The sequence below is a fragment of the Gymnoscopelus braueri genome (genome assembly GCF_963280865.1).
Source record: "Gymnoscopelus braueri genome assembly, chromosome: 4".
Classification (NCBI taxonomy): Eukaryota; Metazoa; Chordata; class Actinopteri; order Myctophiformes; family Myctophidae; genus Gymnoscopelus; species Gymnoscopelus braueri.
Genome location: NC_137605.1, coordinates 49,135,145 through 49,153,905, shown reverse-complemented (window position 1 = coordinate 49,153,905; position 18,761 = coordinate 49,135,145). Strand labels below are relative to the sequence as shown.

At 43.2% G+C, this 18,761-nt stretch overlaps 1 protein-coding gene across 1 annotated transcript; it reads right to left on the bottom strand.

The window, feature by feature from the left end:
- Window positions 1-238: 238 nt before the first annotated feature.
- LOC308083629 (paraneoplastic antigen Ma1 homolog) lies at window positions 239-1,234 on the bottom strand (the record flags this gene model as incomplete). Its single annotated transcript, XM_080425944.1, has 1 exon — window positions 239-1,234. The coding sequence occupies one exon, from the start codon at window positions 1,232-1,234 to the stop codon at window positions 239-241; it is 996 nt and encodes a 331-aa protein (XP_080282070.1).
- Window positions 1,235-18,761: the final 17,527 nt, after the last annotated feature.

Sequence of the window (18,761 nt, the reverse complement as noted above, 5' to 3'; positions counted from 1 at the left end):
TCAAGTTGTTCGATCGGTTGGAGAGGTAAGTGTTTCAGGTAAGAGTCATAGAAACTACGATACAGGAGAGTCACTTGGGAACCACTGTCAATCAGGGCTCTTGTGTAAATTCCTTCTATCTGCACTGGTACATCAGATGAGGGGCCCACCAGACCTGAAGGTAACTGGTTTTGGCTTTCCCTCACTGGGGGCGAACATGTGGTGGAACGAACCTCATGTGGAGCCAAGGACCGTTCCTTTACCTGGCTCCGGGGAAGTTTCCCTGCTGCCGGGACCCTCTAATCAGCTTCTGAGTCACTTTCCGCAGATCCTCAGGTTGCTGACAGTTAGTTTTAGTGTGCCCATCTTCCCCACACTGGTAGCAAAAGATTCCTGGCTGTGGAGCTCTGGACGTTCTCACTCTGGATGGTGCATCCCGGGCAGCAACTTCTGGCATTTGAGTTACAGGCCCAGCCATCGCCATCGAACGCTCATGGGTAGTAGGAGTTACTGGAGCGACGTTCAACAGTCGGGTTACTTGAGAAGATAATTCCTTCACTTCGTTTCTTAAACTGTTCAGCTCAGAGGTCACAGAAGTCTGGGTTACAGTGGCAGCAGCGACGGTAGCAGCAGTCTTCACACCTTCTCTGGCGCTGATCCAATTTTCTTCTTCTCGTACGTCACGCATCAGCTGTGAGAAGGAAGGGGGTTTCGCCAGAGTGTGGCTCAGCCTTATGCGCAGAGCGACCATGTCATGAGTTAGAGCACCCTTGACGAGCTGTTCTATCCGTGCTCGATTCATGTCTTCTGCCCTAATTCCTCCCTTTAGAAGAGTGCGGTGGAGAAGTTTGTCAAGTCGATACAGGAACGCAGAGAGTTTTTCCCCTTCATTCTGGTATGTGTGTCTGAAGGTGGCCAGAAGGTCTGCTCCACTTTCTGTAGTGCCATAGGCTGTGTCAAGAGCAGATAAATAATCAGTGGCTGTGGCATTGGGAATGCTGACCTTCAAGAATCGAACAATATCAGCAGCAGGCCCTTTTAAGCTCTCCACTATGCGCTGTCTCTTGGCAGCATCGTTGCACTGCCACTCACTGATCATTTGGGTAGCCTGCTCCATCCAGGCATCATATTCTTCCTCACCAGGGGATACAGGTTTCAATCCTGAAAACAATCTGAGCTTTCTGTAGCTAGGTCCGTCTGCAGAGACCTGGTTGCACTTGTCCACTAATTGGCCAATCGCATGTACTAAATCCATGTTCACATCTGCTTTTGGAGATTGGCTTTCTGATGCAATGGCCCGGAAATCTTCCATAGATTTACCTTCTGTTTGTAGTAGTGACAACAACTTTGCTCGGAAAGCGTCTTCCACAGGAGCAGTTTCTGGTGTTACAAGAGTTTCAACTACATGCACGGCCCAGGGTCCAGCTTCACCATCAATGCCTATTTCTGGAGGTACGGTAAGAGGGTCTAAATCTCTGCTAGCCTCCAGTAACAGGAACAGCTGGGTGCCAGTGGAGTCTCCGCGGCGGCCACAAATCTTAGGATTCCCAAAAATCTTTACTGTATCTAATACTTTAGTGATAGTCTCTTCCTTAACATCTATAAGTACCCTGCTCAGTAATAATGCACGAGAAGGGCTGACTTTTTCCTGTTGAATCCATTCAACAGCCTTAGAAAGATCCATTTTGTCTTTTTTTTTTTTTTTTTTTAAATGGAAACAAAAAACATGTGCCTGTCTGGTAAATAGGTGAAGAAAATAATATATCTCAGCAGTGCCTCCAAAATGTAACCCCTTTCCTCACTATAAAGGGCCAAAAGTCTCATATAATAAAAACAGGATCCTGTGTTCTCAGCTGTTGGTGTTGAACTGGCTGATTCACCTAGTTTACCAGTACTAATGCAGGCTTGAGTTGATAGCAACAGAATACTTATGGTGCAGTGCCTCCACTGGAGATTACTAACCCATAAACTATGAGCTTTCTTTGTATTCCCCAGAAAAATGTGAATAGTTAGTAACAGTACCAAAATTGACAACCTCAGAATAGTAACAATAAAGTGCTCAGGACCACCATATAAACGGAATAACAAACAAAGGGATTTATTCCGTTTCTGTTGTATGAGTGGATGTGTGTGGGTGTGTGTGTGTGTGTGTAATGTTTGACAGCAATAACTGTTTCAAAACAGTTGACAATAACCAAATTAAAGATTTAACAAACCTCTGCATATAAAGCCAATAACACTTATTAACCTTGAAATAACAATTTACCCTTCTTCAGGGATATACCAAACCAACACAAAAATAGTGTGTGTGTGTGTGTGTGTGTGTGTGTGTGTGTGTGTGTGTGTGTGTGTGTGTGTGTGTGTGTGTGTGTGTGTGTGTGTGTGTGTGTGTGTGTGTGTGTGTGTGTGTGTGGAGAGTTCACAATTCACAGCTCACTCAGAGCAAATGTTCAATAACACTAATACCAAGCGCTTGGATTTTGTAAAACGGTGGGGCCCATACGTTGGTGCACAAAATCAAAGAAGATAAGAGAATACAAAAACTCCTTAGCAACACGTTCAGTCAGTGTCAGATGACTCCTCCTCCTTTTACTCACGGCTCCCCGCGAGTCACGGCCAAGTTCACAAGGGCTCCAAGGGCTTGAATGAATGAGCAACACAGTATATTCCACAGGATATATTCCACCGCGGCAGCGTTGACGCGCGACCCGTCGGCGACTCCTCTTCTCCACCGGTTGTCCCGTTTAAGCCCCGGTTAACGTGAACGTCCCCGAAAAACAAACATGTAAACAAAACACCGGACCCGTCGATTCCTCCGAGACAAGACTGAACTGGAGAATAGTTTTTAGCGAGGCACTAGACTTACAAACAAAATAAGATAAGACAGAGAATACTTGTGCCAATACTGTGAATGTCTTTCAGTTTACAAAACCCTCGTTTTCTTAAAGAAAGTGGCTCTTTCCCTCGCAAACCACAATCAGGATATTCACACTCTCCTTCTCTTTGGCGCGTTAGAAAACAAGGAAGTCTTTCCATATGCCAACCCCCTCGCACTGATGCCACATTGGCACAAAAACAGGCACCAGTAGGCAGGAAGTATTATTAGCAAAATAAAAGCTGAAGTTAACCAACGCTGCATTGCTGAGAGGAAATAAATAATAAACATATATGCCACATATTCATTTCCATTCATTTCCTATATTTAGCAGGGCTCTACAGTTGGAAACCTCATATGTCCAAAACAGCAAAAGTATAAGATCGAGCTTCCGGATCTGCTACTTTTGTGTGACGCTGTGGTATGATCAAGTAGGGCGTTAATTTATGAAAATTAAATATGGAGATAGAGGTTTCTCACTGACAGCGCCGAATTGGTATTGCGGCTTGTTTTTTGTACTGGTTGGAGGGCTTGTGGGCGATTTGGCTTTCGTAACAGCGCTGAAGTGCGTGTGTGCACGTGCGTGTGTGTGTGTGCATTCGTGCGCGCGTGTGTGTGGGATACACTGACTGTGTAACAAGGCCTTTGGTCCTTTGTGGCTGCACAACAACAGTGTGATCACACCTCTCGGTGACAAACATCACATTCTAGGGTGAAGTGGGGAGTGGGGGGGATTTCTGTGAAACATGGTGTTTTGAAATCATCAACAGACTGCCTCCTTCACAAGGGAGCATACAATATACAGTCTCTTTCTGTGTGTCTCTATCTATCTCTCTCTCTATCTCACACACAAGCACACGCACATACACACAGAGATCTACAAAGCTGACACACATCTACAAGCCCACAACCCGTCGCATTGTAGTGGGAGTGGGGCATTCATATGTGAAAATAACAGCGATAATAATTATGCAGAGCTTATTCCCCCCCCCCCTCTCTCTCTCTCTCACGCACGCGCACGCACGCGCGCGCACACACACACACACACACACACACACACACACACACACACACACACACACACACACACACACACACACACACACACACACACACACACACACACACACACACACACAGAGAGAGAGAAGAGGCCGTGATCACGCTACTCCCCTGGCCGTTGTGGCTGTTTGTCCGATGGTGGGAGGAATAATTGAGTTAAGTCATTATGGCGTGGCGAGCGGTGGGAGAGGGGATGTGCTGCCATGTAACAGGATAAGAATGTAGGGGCCCATATTTCCTTCACTTCCAGTGGGCCGCAGCCCCAGACACCGCAGTCCGTCAGCGGCCATTTTGATTACATTAACTACATGCCGTTTACCCATCACCCCCTCCTCCGCCGCCATGCACCCGTCTCCACTCTCTCTCTGTGTGTCCTAAGAAGATTAGGCTACTTCAGGGACGTTATACAGATTGTTTATCACGCACGCCACCAATTGAAATGAAGTGGATTCTATTACAGGCTTGGGCGGTCCACCAAGTAGTGGACCGCACTGTTTCGGAAATTGGGGTTCCGGTGTTGGCTTCCGGTTGCATTGTTTTTGTTCCCCACATGATGCGATTCGATTCTTTTAGTCTCGATAGTCATGCTACGAGATAGAATAATAGATGAATGTACCAAACGATTATACCAAAAGTAACAAAATGATTATACCAAACTAAACACATTTTAAACTAGGTGAATCATTTTGGAGGTGGACGGCACACTTGGTTCCGGTCGTGGGTTCCGACCACCTGATCAGAAGCTGGTACTGATCCCAGGCTAGTGTCCAACAAGATGTGGACCGCGCTGTTTCTCTGTGTCCACTAAGATGTGGACCGCACTGTTTCTCTGTGTCCACTAAGATGTGGACCGCACTGTTTCTCTGTGTCCAACAAAAAGTGAAGCGCACTGTTTTTCTATTTGTCACTGTAACCTCTACACCAGGGGTTCCCAAACCTCATATAGCCATAGCTTTTGGCTGTGGTCCTATTGCGAAAAGGGGAAAAAAACTACTTTGAAAATAACGACAATGTACAAGCTCGCAACACGTTGTGCTACTCTTTCAAAACCAAAAAAAGGGATAGGATACCACAATAATATTATGAATATAATTTGAATTAAAATTTCATATTGTATCTGTCTGGTGGAAACCTCACATGTCCAAAACTGTTACTTTTCAGGATTCAAATTCAAAAACAACAAAAGTAGCAAATCTACGAACTCAAAACACGTCGCTTAAAGGAGAAATCCGGACATTTTAAGTGTTATCTTTGATGTGTCGTTACTCACCTACCGACGTAGAAAGTTGTTTTTTTCCAGCGATTCCCCTGTCGTCATTTTTTCGACCCCCTCCGTTGGCATAATGGGAGCGCGTGGCTAAGGGAAATTCGTCTATTATAACCGATGCAAAGTTATTTTTTTCTCTACTACTACTCATTGTAGAGTCTCATGATACTCAAACATGCACAGAAAGTCCCTGAGAAGCTATCGCTAATGCCGAATGAGCTAACGCTGGTTGCTTGTTTCTCTCCCAGAACCTGGCAACTCGGTGTTGCCAGGGAGAGAAATAAGCAAACAACGTTAGCTCGTTCGGCATTAGCGATAGCTTCTCAGGGACTTTCAGTGCATGTTTGAGTATCATGAGACTCTACAATGAGTAGTAGTAGAGAAAAAAATTACTTTGCATCGGTTATAATAGACGAATTTCCCTTAGCCACGCGCTGCCATTATGCCAACGGAGGGGGTCGAAAAAATTACGACAGGGGAATCGCTGGAAAAAACGCCACTTTCTACGTCGGTAGGTGAGTAACGACACATCAAAGATAACACTTAAAATGTCCGGATTTCTCCTTTAATGCTTTTGGTGTGACGTAGTAGTATGATCAAGTAGGGCGTTAATTTATGAAAAAAAAACACAAAGTTAGAACATGGAGATAAGAGGTTTCTGCCCGACAGCAACACTATATTTAATTGTTTTCTTTGTCCTCCCCGCCACCTGTTGTTTTCAGAGTGTGTAATCATTCAGTTGTGTGTGTGTGCAGACGATGCAGTGTGTTGTGTGAAAGCGCGGCTACAGATGAAAGCTCGTTGAGGTCCATGAAGGCGGTGTGATGCGATGTATCCGGGGGGATTGGAGTAAACACTTTTCGGGTGTGTTAGTTGCGCTGATGGTTAACATCCATTCATTAAGATTAGTTTTGTCATATCCATTGTTAATTAGCAGAGATTGTGGGGAGTGGAGCTGCGATTACCAAACGAGCTTAGTGTATTTAGACGGGACTAATCCCTGGCATCCCTTGTCTGCAGGGATTTGATCTGGGGGGGAGGGGGATGCAGGAATGAATCAGCTGGAAAGGTGACAGAACAACTGGTATTACACGTCAGCATCCAACAGTAAACACACACACTCAAGGTATTCTAGATTGCATGACGGTGTCGCTCGCCAAAACATGTGACGTAATATCGTGATACCGGGACAATGATGGGACAAATTGGCCTAAGATCTCCTGGCTCCTCATCTCAGTTTACTGGGCTCCTCCTGAGAATAAATGTCTGTGAAATCCAGTGAAAGAATTAAACCATGGTAAAGACACTCTAATCATGACACCACATCGGCTGTTGTCCAATAAAAGGGAAAGGCGTGAACGTAAACAGTGAACATTTTACGAATCCAGTCAACCGTCTGTCTCTTCTTCACACATTGATAGAAGTTTTTTTTCAGAACACTTTTAAACTAGTGATTCACATCCTTTAATGGTGTCAGAGCATATTCCACATTTCGGTGACAGAGCAGTACAACGAGAACTTTCCGATTTGTGTTCTAAATGTGGGTGGTCCCAAATTTGAAAGTTGTGGAGATGGAGATACAGCACAAGGTTAGTGCAACGATATATACTGCCATGCAGTATGTTATTCACTGCCCATATGAAGTAGTAGAGTAAGGCCTTGCTAAATGTGCTGTGCGTGTTGCTGGAGTGCAGTTTATTTTGTGTTGCTCTTCTCCATCTGTTTGCTGTGGCCTCTGGGGGGGCCGCCCCTGTCACACTGGAGCTGCTGATTGGCCTTTTAGTGATGATGGACAGCTTTGCAATGACAGCACAGTGACACAGAGCCACTGCACTGGTAATGTAGTAGTTTTGTTTGTGTGACATCAAGGTCTCAGAGGCAAGTATAGGTCATATTCTACTTGCCCAAAGGTCATGCCCACTTGCCCAAAAATGTAATCGTACATTATAAAATGGTAGGTAAAATGTGTGCTTGTAGAACAAATTAATGTTAAATCCATGAAATCAATAACCGCAGAGTGGCGACAGTCACTTTGAAACACAGAATAAACATACAGTAAAACTGTAGCATTGTTCTTCATGAATAGCCAATTTTAATATTTAATGAAGACGGAATGCACTTGCCCGTCAGGCAACCTGAACATTTTATTTACTTGCCACGGGCAGTAGGGCAACCGTTAGTGTCAACACTTGTCATAGATGACTGATGTCACTGGCGGAGATCCACATATAGGAGCCATGCTGTTTCTATGCAGATCTGAAGATCCACGTGATTAGCCTAGTTTAATTTAAAATTCAAATTCAAATTTGTTTAATTATGCATTTCTTCAGCCCAATTTGCCCTTCTTGTTTTGCGGGGGGAATTAACATAATTACTGCATCCTTTTAATTAAACTGTATCATCGACCAACATGTGTTGCGAGACAACTTCATTTAGACAAAAGGCGTGTTACTGAGAAGAATAAAATGTCACATCCTGCTCAACATTCACCTTCGACAGTGCTCGTGTCACCCAAATGCTTCTGTATATCGTTGCTGTCGGGCAGAAACCTCTTATCTCCATATTTTAACTTTGCGTGTTTTTTTCGTAAACGAACGCCCTACTTGATCACACTACAGTGTCTCACAGAAGCGTCAACAGTAGCAGATCGCGGCGCGTTTCGAGCTTGTAGATCTGTTGCTTTTGCTATTTTTGAATTTGAATCCTGAAAAGTAACAGTTTTGGACATGTGAGTTTCCACCGGTTCCACCCGACAGCAACGATATGACCTCCGACAAATGGCTGTATGCCAGGTGTCGCAACGCATTTGCACGGACACGAAACGCAAACATGCTCTTTGCGAGGGGAAAAGAGGTCACTATGTTTTATTGGAAGGTGAGAGAGTGGGACAGCAGGGCTAGACGTGTGTGTGTGTGTGTGTGTGTGTGTGTGTGTGTGTGTGTGTGTGTGTGTGTGTGTTTTTGTGTTTCTTTTATTATCTTCTGTTATTCTTTTTTAGAGACTATACTCCAGCCTCGGCTCTGTGGATAATAGCTTCCTGGGGACAAGTATGAGGAACGTGGGACGCTAATGAAATCCTGTGCAACATCTGCTGAGAAGCTCTCTGCATGCCAGCTATTACAGCTGGGTGATGGAGAGCCGGCGCGCTGCGCGGCGCGGCGTCCTTGCACATCAATCGGTGACACGGCCAGATGCCAATTCTCCCTCCTGGTAGGACTTTTTACTGTCACTGACAGGATGGATTGCTTCTGTCTCAAAGGGATGGTGGGGGGGGGGGGGGGGGTACCTGGGTGTGTTCTCCAACAACTACCACCACAACCGTTGTTGTTGGTTTTCTCTCTTACAATTTACAATTTAGGCATTTAGCAGACGCTCTTTCTAAATTACATTGTAACCTTTGCATTAGCCTGCAAGGTCGTCAATGCTAGGGAAAGTGCCACAGCAAGTGCTACAGGCTAAGGTAGTCCTGACCCCCCCACACAAACACATTAAACACTTTGGTTTTCAGTGTTTAACTCTGAAGAGAGTGTAATCTCTAATCTTTTACCTTTTGCATTTTGTTTACAGTTGGCCATAGCAGAATTGGGAGGCGAGTATGTCTTCGTTTATGCCTTTTGTCTTTTTTGTTGTTGTTAAGTATACTTCTCTGTGACAAAGGGATAAGTATACTTCTCTGTGACATAGGGATAAATGTAATATGACACCGGAATAAGTATACTTCTCTGTGACATAGGGATAAGTATACTTCTCTGTGACATAGGGATAAGTATACTTCTAAGTGACATAGGGATAAGTATACTTCTCTGTGACATAGGGATAAGTATACTTCTAAGTGACATAGGGATAAGTATACTTCTCTGTGACATAGGGATAAGTATACTTCTCTGTGACACAGGGATAAGTATACTTCTCTGTGACATAGGGATAAGTATACTTCTCTCTGACGTGTACATTTCACTTCTAAAAGTAGCGTGGGCTCCACTCCACTCCTGTAGTACCACTTATTCAATGAGACAGACACAAGTAAAGCAGGAAAAGGACAGAGGCAGCAGTGATTGCATGCAGTGCTGGAATGACTTTTTGTTGGAGGGGGCCCAAATTGGGAGGGGTTTGGGGTGGAGGGTTGGCTTGTCCTATACTGCAGCTGTGATTTAACATTATACACGACAGCTCCTCATTTCAAGCCAAATTTTAAGCTTGTTTCTCACATGGCCACAATTTTAATCCATTAAGACCTGGAAAGCATCTGTGTCATTTTAGATTTCTTTGGCTATTAAAAAATATAGCAGATATACAAGCTCATAGCGCGGCACTCGATGAGCTTGTAGATCTACTATTTTTGAAAAATCTTGAACATTCGTGCAAATCTTTGAAAATGTATATATATTTTATACATGTTTAATTTGCTTGGGTGTCCCTGGAACAAAATATTTTGAGATGGGGGGTCCGCGGCCAAATACGTATCATTTTGGGGGTCCTTGACCTGAAAAAGTTGGAGCACCACTGTAGCAACATACTGTTAGGATTTAGAAAACATTGTTAGATGTATTTGGCCGCGGACCCCCATCTCAAAATATTTTTGTTCCAAGGACCCCCAGTCGCAAAGATTTGAGTGAAAAATGTAAATATATATTCAAAGATTTGCACACATTTTCACAAATTTTCAAAAATAGCAGATCTACAAGCTCATAGCGCGGCACTGGGTGCCGCGTTATGAGCTTGTATATCTGCTATTTTTGAATAGCCAAATAAATCTCAATGACACAGATGCGTTCCCGGATTGAATGTGTTAAGCCCCACTGCAGATCGGTGGCTGGGGCCAGTCCGGGCCGACGCTAATTATCCTCTAGTGTGGAGTGGTTTGTAGTTGTCACCATGCACACATGATCCCTTGGCCTTGGATTATGTCAACAAGCTAAGCAATAGGCAACACCAGTTATTTTGGAATAACTAAACGTCATAATTAAACAATGATTGGCTTCCTGCAGCCCAAATAATTTAGCAGGCCTAGCACAAGATGTACTTTGTAGATGTTACAATCTTATCTTTAATAATACTAATTAGATTTAAAGAACAACAGTGGTGTAAAGTAAGTTATTTTACTCCACTACAATTATTTGAAAACAAACTAAGCACATAGTTTGATGCCAATACTTTGTATTGGCTTTGTAGCCTAGTTTTACTCAGTGATATTTTTAACACAGGCCTTTTACTTGTAACAGAGTATTGTTATATTGTGGTAAAAAACGGGACATTCTGCAATATATTAATATTACATATTACTTTTTAGTTACTAAAAAAATCTAATAATTGAACAATTAAATAATCTAGATTTTGTATTATTATTATTATTATTACTATTATTATTATTATTACCCTTATTATTATTATTATTATTAGCCCACAGATTATTTTTGGGACACAGAGATGGCAGATGAGCAGGCATTTAAATTATAAAATAGGATTATGAATTACATTAATGAATCAATGTATTTACTTAAATTAATCAATTCATAAATAGACATATACCTTCTATAATGTAGCCTATAATGACATGACAAGACACAAGCCTAAAGTAGTCTAGAGTAATTGCTTTCCTCTGCAAACATTTTAGCTCTCTTCTGCCACCCACTGTCCACCTACTGTATTACAACAATGAAAAACTGAAAACACACCCCCAAGGCATAGCCACCCCCCCAACCTTTCACAACCTAAGGATATGGTGGGTAAAGGTAGGTACCTTTCAGAGACTGAGGCGCAAAGGTCAACAGGTGACCACTGTACAAGTAAGACGCGCGAACGCTGGAAGCGAACGCAGCTCGAAAATATTGTGTATTTACGGACTTGTAATCCGTGTTATTTCACTGTGATGGGGAGAGAACATTGACTGTGTTTGTGTGTGTGTGTGTGTGTGTGTGTGTGTGTGTGTGTGTGTGTGTGTGTGTGTGTTTGTGTGTGTGTGTGTGTGTGTGTGTGTGTGTGTGTGTGTGTGTGTGTGTGTGTGTGTGTGTGTGTGTGTGTGTGTGTGTGTGTGTTTTGCAGGCTGTGTCTAAATTCCTGCACTCTGGCGCCCTCTGGCCCTCTACTAGGCAGTGCATGAACACAGAGACGCAGACACACACACACACACAACCCAAGCACGGTTACATAGTATGCTCCACTTGGTCGGAGGCGCGGCTTCGCCGCGCCTCCTTCCGCGTTCGCAATGATGAGGTTGAATATTCTAGCTGAGGTTAAATGCTCTAGCTGACTAAATCAAAACCTTATTTATTTTCACAGTTTTCATTTGAAAATTAAGTAGTAATAAAGAAAATAAAGTCAATGTCAGTGAGTTGCCCAAACAACCATATACAGTATATATTTTAAATACTGTTTTGATACCGACATCCCAATTATTTTATTGGATGTTCATTGGACTCAGATTTCAACACCAAAATCTGCAAGTCCAAAAACAACGGCATTCATTCAACGTTTGTCTTTGCATCGATTTGCGTTCCCCTGGTGGGGAGTGACATGGAGCTGTGTAATTTAACACGCAAGCCATGACGAGTAGAGAGTTGTCTGTAAAGCAGTGGGAAAAAAAAACGTTCTACCATCTGTGTCCTTGTGTTTGGAGTCATCCAATCACGTTCCAAACGAGGCAGGCACGTCGACAGTGGACAGTGCCTACAGTGCCGTCATAGTTGGGTGGGAATCGTTGCTGTCAGGCAGAAACCTCTTATCTCCATATTATAACTTTTTGTGTTTTTTTTGTAAATTAATGCCCTACTTGGTCATACTATACAGCATCACACAAAAGCATCAAAAGTAGGGCCCGAAGTGATGCGTTTTGAGCTTGTCAATCTGCTACTTAAAAAAAATCCTGTAAAGTAACGGTTTTGGACAGGACGTTTCCACCCAACAGAGACGATATATATTTCCGTTATCTATTTTGAAATTGCATGTAGTACGTGACAATGAGTCAACATGGTCTGAAACATTATTTTTGGTTCAGAAATGTCAAGTACCCTGTAATTGCAGAGTCGTAAAATGACAACTAAACATTTTTGTCCACCATTAAAATGAAAATGAAAAGGGAAAGTGACTGGATGACACCCAACAAGCCTTTGCAGTGCGTGGCCTATACCGCATCATATTAATTCGGCCCAGTCTAATGGACGTTTTTTAATTCTTACCCAGGACTCAGCTTTTCTCCCTGGCCTTTACTCCTAGTTGACCCTCTGGCCTCTCCATGTGTACGGACGCTGTAATCTGTTTTTGTCTTTCATAATACAAAAGATGTCACAAAACATTGTGTGAAATTTGTTGTGATGTGTTCACCCAAATTTTTTGATTGATCAGAATATGTAAAGAGCACGTGGTCAGACATTAAGGCTAAAAGGAGAACACAAAATAAGTTCTTGGGACTTATCCTACGTATACAATTCATCAACATAGCATAAAAGAGTAACACAATAATACATTTACATCAACACATACAAAACACTATCCTATAATATATTGCAGATAAGTCCCGTCTTCCGTCATCACTCACTCATTCACTCATTCACTTCCGTTATCATTGTTTCCCTTCCATTAACACAACCACAACATATCACTGTCACTAACCACACAAGCCACAACGTGCACGATTAATTGACAGGTGCCGTAGGCTACTTTTCATTGCTCACCACACATTTGCCTCCTCGGAGCATAATTAATTGCGACCAGCACAAACTGACAACAAGAAGCAGCCGCTATTGAAATCTCCCCACAACAACAACACACGCGACCACTTCGCTTCAACAACAACACACGCGACCACTTCGCTTCAACAACAACACGCGCGACCACTTCGCTTCAACCCGCGCCGTTGCTTTCACTTTAGTCATGTCTCTATCACACCACACTCACGGTAATATGTCCGTCATTCACGTGCCATGTACATCCCAAAGACAACATTATCAACAACGCCACAGTATTCACGGAGAAACAACGTTGCCAGGTTGCGCGCGATAAATAAGCAATCCGCTCTGTGAATTTTCCTCCATTTGCCTCCATTCCTCCTCGCTCAAAGTCGCTTACAAGTCGCTTACAATTAATGGACATGGCAACATTGTCCACTCTCCAATATATATTACTGTCGAGTTGCCTGCGCCCCCTTGCGCGCCTAGCGGGCCCTCTAGTTATGTACAAAAGGAGAAAAGGGAAAAACGTCGGCAGAGAATGCCAATTTTATTAAATATGTACCAGAGTGGAGGAACAGTCTTGATGCGATGCATTACGGATCACTGAATCTATTGTCACTGAGAAAATCACAACATCTGCTACTTAATTATAGATTCCTCCTTCTCCTTGATCACAGAGTGCAGGTACAAAACGGAGGAGAGTCTAAAAAAGGAAGCCATTAGTCCTTCCATTCTAAAAGGCTTTCACAGAAATATTTCAGATTCCATTGATGTGAAAGCTTTTATTTCTCCTGTGAAATCCAATTGTGGTACCAGCAGGGAATATTATCCTGCAATGACTACTGGGAGAGAGCTTCACTAGCTGTCTGCTATAAACATGGAAATATACCAGGGAAAACATAACATTTGGAGCTGACATTGGCCTCTGTATCCCCACTCTTTTTTATGCAGTGTATGGAGTAGGTTTGCAAACGTTAATCAAGCTAATCGATTTAATTGATTACAAATAAATAAATAAACGATAATCAACAAGTTCATAAAATAATTGATTAATAATCCATCCCTATTTTGGGCATGTATAGGTAAAATTGCTTTTTTCTTATTTTTTCCAAAAAGAATGAATTTAGAATAGATAGAAGAATGTATCTTTAAACTAAGCATAGTACTATTAAAGGGGTATGGATTGTTCTTGCACTGACGTGAAGCTCATAACCATCACAACAATATATGGTAGATCAGCGGTTCTAAAACTTTTTGCTGGGGACCCCCCTGGACTCCTCCAAGGTCCTGGGGTTCCCCGGAACCCCACTTTGAGAACCAATGCAGTAGAGAGTGTGACGGCCATCCTGCTTTAGCAGGGCCTGCTGTGGGTGTGTGTCTTTTTCCTTGACTATGTTGTCTTGTAGGTCCCTGTTGGGCGGGGCCGATTAATGCAATTGGGAGCACCTGGCTCCCAGTGGTATTTAAGGCCCGTCTGTGTCTCTCCCTTTCTCCTTGGGACAAGCACCTTGTGTTTATTTGGTTGTTTTGGCTAAGGCCTTCTTTGCCCATGCTTGCACCTGTAACAACACCTTGCAAACACAATCATACATCCATCAACTGTCTAACATACTGATACCACTGATTTTCACACTCCATAGTCATGGTATTGTTTAGAATAGGCTAGTTTGTTTTAAATAAACGTATGTTCTTTATCATATAATCCCATGTGTCGTGACAAGAGTAATACGCCACAATAAATAGATGCACATTGAAATAAGTAGAGGTATAAGGGCCGCTTAAAAACTTAGGGGGGTTTGGTGGATGGAAATGGGGCGATAGATTAAAATGGTGGAGCGGGTTGGGTAGGTCCTTAGGGCTCTATTTAAAACGGGCACTAATTCAGAACGGCCACAGCTGGCGAGATGAAGAATTTCTCATGGCCATTACATCTAATTTATAATCTCATTTACCGTCTAGCTTATTTGAATGCAATATAACACATCTTTCACTATAGGAACGGATGAAGGTTTTCTAACTAGCCAGGAGGGCCAGGCCTTCTTTCTGTGTGGTATTATTTATGACCAAGCTTTTCACAGCACAGCGTGCCTTCACCAGATGCTCAAGTACAAAAGCATGTCAAACTGACCCAGTAATCATCTCTAAAATAAAATGTTCCGGTAGTCTTTACAGTATGTCCAACCCCACGATGTGAGGCTAATTAACCACACAGTTCTAAACCTACAAAGCTATCATTTCCATGGTGTACAGTACACTGCAGAGAGTTGAGGTACCATGGACATGAATTAAATGATAAAAGAAACAGTCAAAGCTCAAAATGACATTGTTGTCCGTGAATGTGTGTTCATCTAATTACTCCCAGGGTGTAATACAGTCTCCGTTGGGTGGAAAAAAATGTCCAAAACTGTTATACTTTTCATAATTCAAATAAAAAAATGGCAAAAGTTGCAGATCGACAAGCTCAAGACGCGTCGCTTCGAGCCGCGTTTCGAGCCGCGTTTCGAGCTTGTCGATCTGCTACTTTCTGCTACTTTTGTGTGACGCTGTAGTATGATCAAGTACGGTATTCATTTACAAAAAAACACACAACAAGTAAAAATATGGAGATAAGAGGTTTCTGCCGGACAGCACCGATATGTTGACGAGACGGGCAACATCTACTGACACTGACGACGTTTGACACGACAAGCTCCACTGCCGCGTCGCTTTTCAATTCTCCCCGGTACTCCCACATCAATTGGGGCCCTATTCTGGGCGGCGCCTTACCCATTATCCCTAAACTTCTTTGCCATTTTTTACTATTTTGAAAAACATTTTCAAATAGTTCAACTAGCAGATCTACATCGACACGTTGTGAGCTTGTAGATCGTCTTTTTGAACTATTTGAAAATGTTTTTCAAAATAGCAAAAAATGGCAAAGAAGTTTAGGGATAATGGGTAAGGCGCCGCCCAGAATAGCGTGACTTGCAATGGAATGTGGACGTGTCTGCCTTTGTAAAAAAAAAAACACATTTAAAGGTTACCCTACATTTAGTGATAATTTCTGGTTAAAACAAAACAGTTTTTGTTAAAAGATTAAAGCTCTATATTATGATAGACTCTATGGCAATGATTACTATCATAATTATCCCTGTCTCTCCAGCTCTTTAATACTCTATGGCATAGAGTATTAAAGAGCTGGAGAGACGGGGAGAACCTTCTTACTGGACAAACAAACAGAAAATACATTCTCAGGTAGGTGGCAAATCTTCAGCCAATCGGGAGAAAGTCCCCATTCATCAGTTTCAGTTTGATAGTTGTTCCAGTTCCAATTTTGTCTGCTCATTTCTTCATGTCATTACTGACAATTTCACTTGTTTGATCTGTATTCTTGTGAGAGTTCTCTCTCCTGATTGGATAAAATTGGTATCCCGACCTGAAAATGCTATTTCCGTTTAATCACGGTAGAACACACCAGTGGTGTGTTCTACCGTGTCTCGCTATATAGTGTCACCTGCAGAAATGTTCGTAGCCAAGCATAGCCATCCAGAAATCGTCCGAGAAAGCGTATCTGATACGCAGGAGGAGGGGCTGGGGGCAGCAAGAATGTAGAATATTCAACAACAAATAGCCTTTTGCATGTGATAATGTGCCGTCTGAGGTGAAGGCTTACGTGTGACTATTGTCTTGAGGTGATTATGACCGCTGGCCATTGGAGTTTTTTAGTAATTCAATAGAGTGGTTATTTCATTCGGCGACCACGCGCACGTGTGTGCTCGTGCCGTGCGTGTGGGAGGGAATAATTATAGTATGCCTTAAGAAAAAACCTCCAACACACCACTGGAAAAAAACACCCGAAATGAGTGCTATCAGAATATTAAGCAATATAACACTTATTTTAACAAAAAAAATATCACTTACCCTACCAAGTAAAGTAACTCAAAATTGTACAGTAATTTAGTATAGGCTACTTGTTCCATTCCACCACTGCGGACAGGCAGCAGGCTGGTTGATGAAACTACAGGAGTTGCAGTTGCATGGGGTGGAGGTGGGGTGGGGGTGGAGGGGGGGGGGGGGGGTGAAGGCCTCATTGCACTGCCCTCCCCCCCACCCCCCCACCCCCCGGGAGGTAAGGGAAGAACACACCAAACAACACAGCTCACAGTGATGTGTGCTCATTACAGCTGGCCTGGTGGTAACTGGACTAGTTAGTACAAAGGTTTGTCTGACTTTAACACACACACACACACACACACACACACACACACACACACACACACACACACACACACACACACACACACACACACACACACACACACACACACACACACACACACACACACAGAGAGAGAGAAAGAGAGGCTACATTCACATAGGCTATTATGCTTGAAAGCACAAGGTGCACAAATGCATCATTGCAGCCCCCCCCTCACCAAAAAATGAGTGGTCAGGCGGGTTTGGAGAGAAGACATAGAGCATTGGCGCCCTCTAGTGCCTCAGGCACAGGGTGCAGGTTGTTTGTGTGCTGGGAGGAGGAAAGCCCTGCGAGGCTGGAAGAACATTTGGATAGAAATGTGTCCTGGAGTCTGTACCGCCCTTCTACTGCATATAGCCCTTCTAAAGGTCATTGTCTGGAATATGCTCATCCGCCCCTCTCAGCTACGCACGCACGCACGCACGCACGCACGCACGCACACACACACACACACACACACACACACACACACACACACACACACACACACACACACACACACACACACACACACACACACACACACACACACACACACACACAGACACACACACACACACACACACACGCATGCATGTTTGTATTACTATACTTGTGAGGGCATCAACATTTTAGGGTGGTGATTTATTTTAGGATTGCCATTTTGATTCATGTTTTTCTTTTTCTTTTTGCCATTTTTGAACCTACAGTACATCCCTGAAGCCCCAAAACAAGCTTGTGAGCTTGTAATTTAGATTGGCTATTTTCGGTGCATGCCAATGGCACACAAGTAGGCCTACGCATAAATCAACCATATACCCATAACCCCAACCTGAATCTTTTCCTAAATGTAAGCCTATAACTCCTCCTAACCTTCTTCAACCGTAAAACAAAACCATTTTTGGCCCGGATCGCTGGCGTAGGTCAGGCTACAATGACAGCACGTCATGGGTTCGAATCCCGATCCCGACGGCCTTTGCTGCGTGTCACTCCCCTTCTCTCTCTCCTCATTTCCTGTCAGCCTACTGTCCTATCAATAATAAAGGCATAAAAAAATGCCTATAAATAAATCAAAAAATAAATGTGTCTATTTCGTGAATTCTACTATACTATACTTGTGGGGACGTTTACCCATCCCAAGTATAGTAATACAAGTCCACACACGCACACACACACACACACACACACACACACACACACACACACACACACACACACACACACACACACACACACACACACACACACACACACACACACACACACACACACACACACACACACACCCTGCAGTGGCCTCAGCCTGTTATTAATTAAGTGGCTAAGTGACATTTTCAGAGAATGGAACAATTGGAGGCAAAGTGGGGGCCGAGTGTGAGGGGACGCAGGGGAAGGGAGGACAGCCTTCTGGTGGAGGAAGAACGTAGAAATACTCTGCTCCAAGGAAAAGTAAGCTAATGCACTGATGGGAAAGTATACTCATTATGCAGAATGACCCATTTCACAATCACTGGATTGAATATTGGATTGTAATTAGTAAATGCATTAATGTGTTCGTCACTTTAACGTTGCAGCTGGTAAAGGTGGCACTGATTTTAAGTATTTAATGTGCTGCTGGGTTTTAACCTATAATAAATTAAGGTAGGCTATATTAAGGTAGAGTAGTGCAAGTGTGTGTGTGTGTGTGTGTGTGTG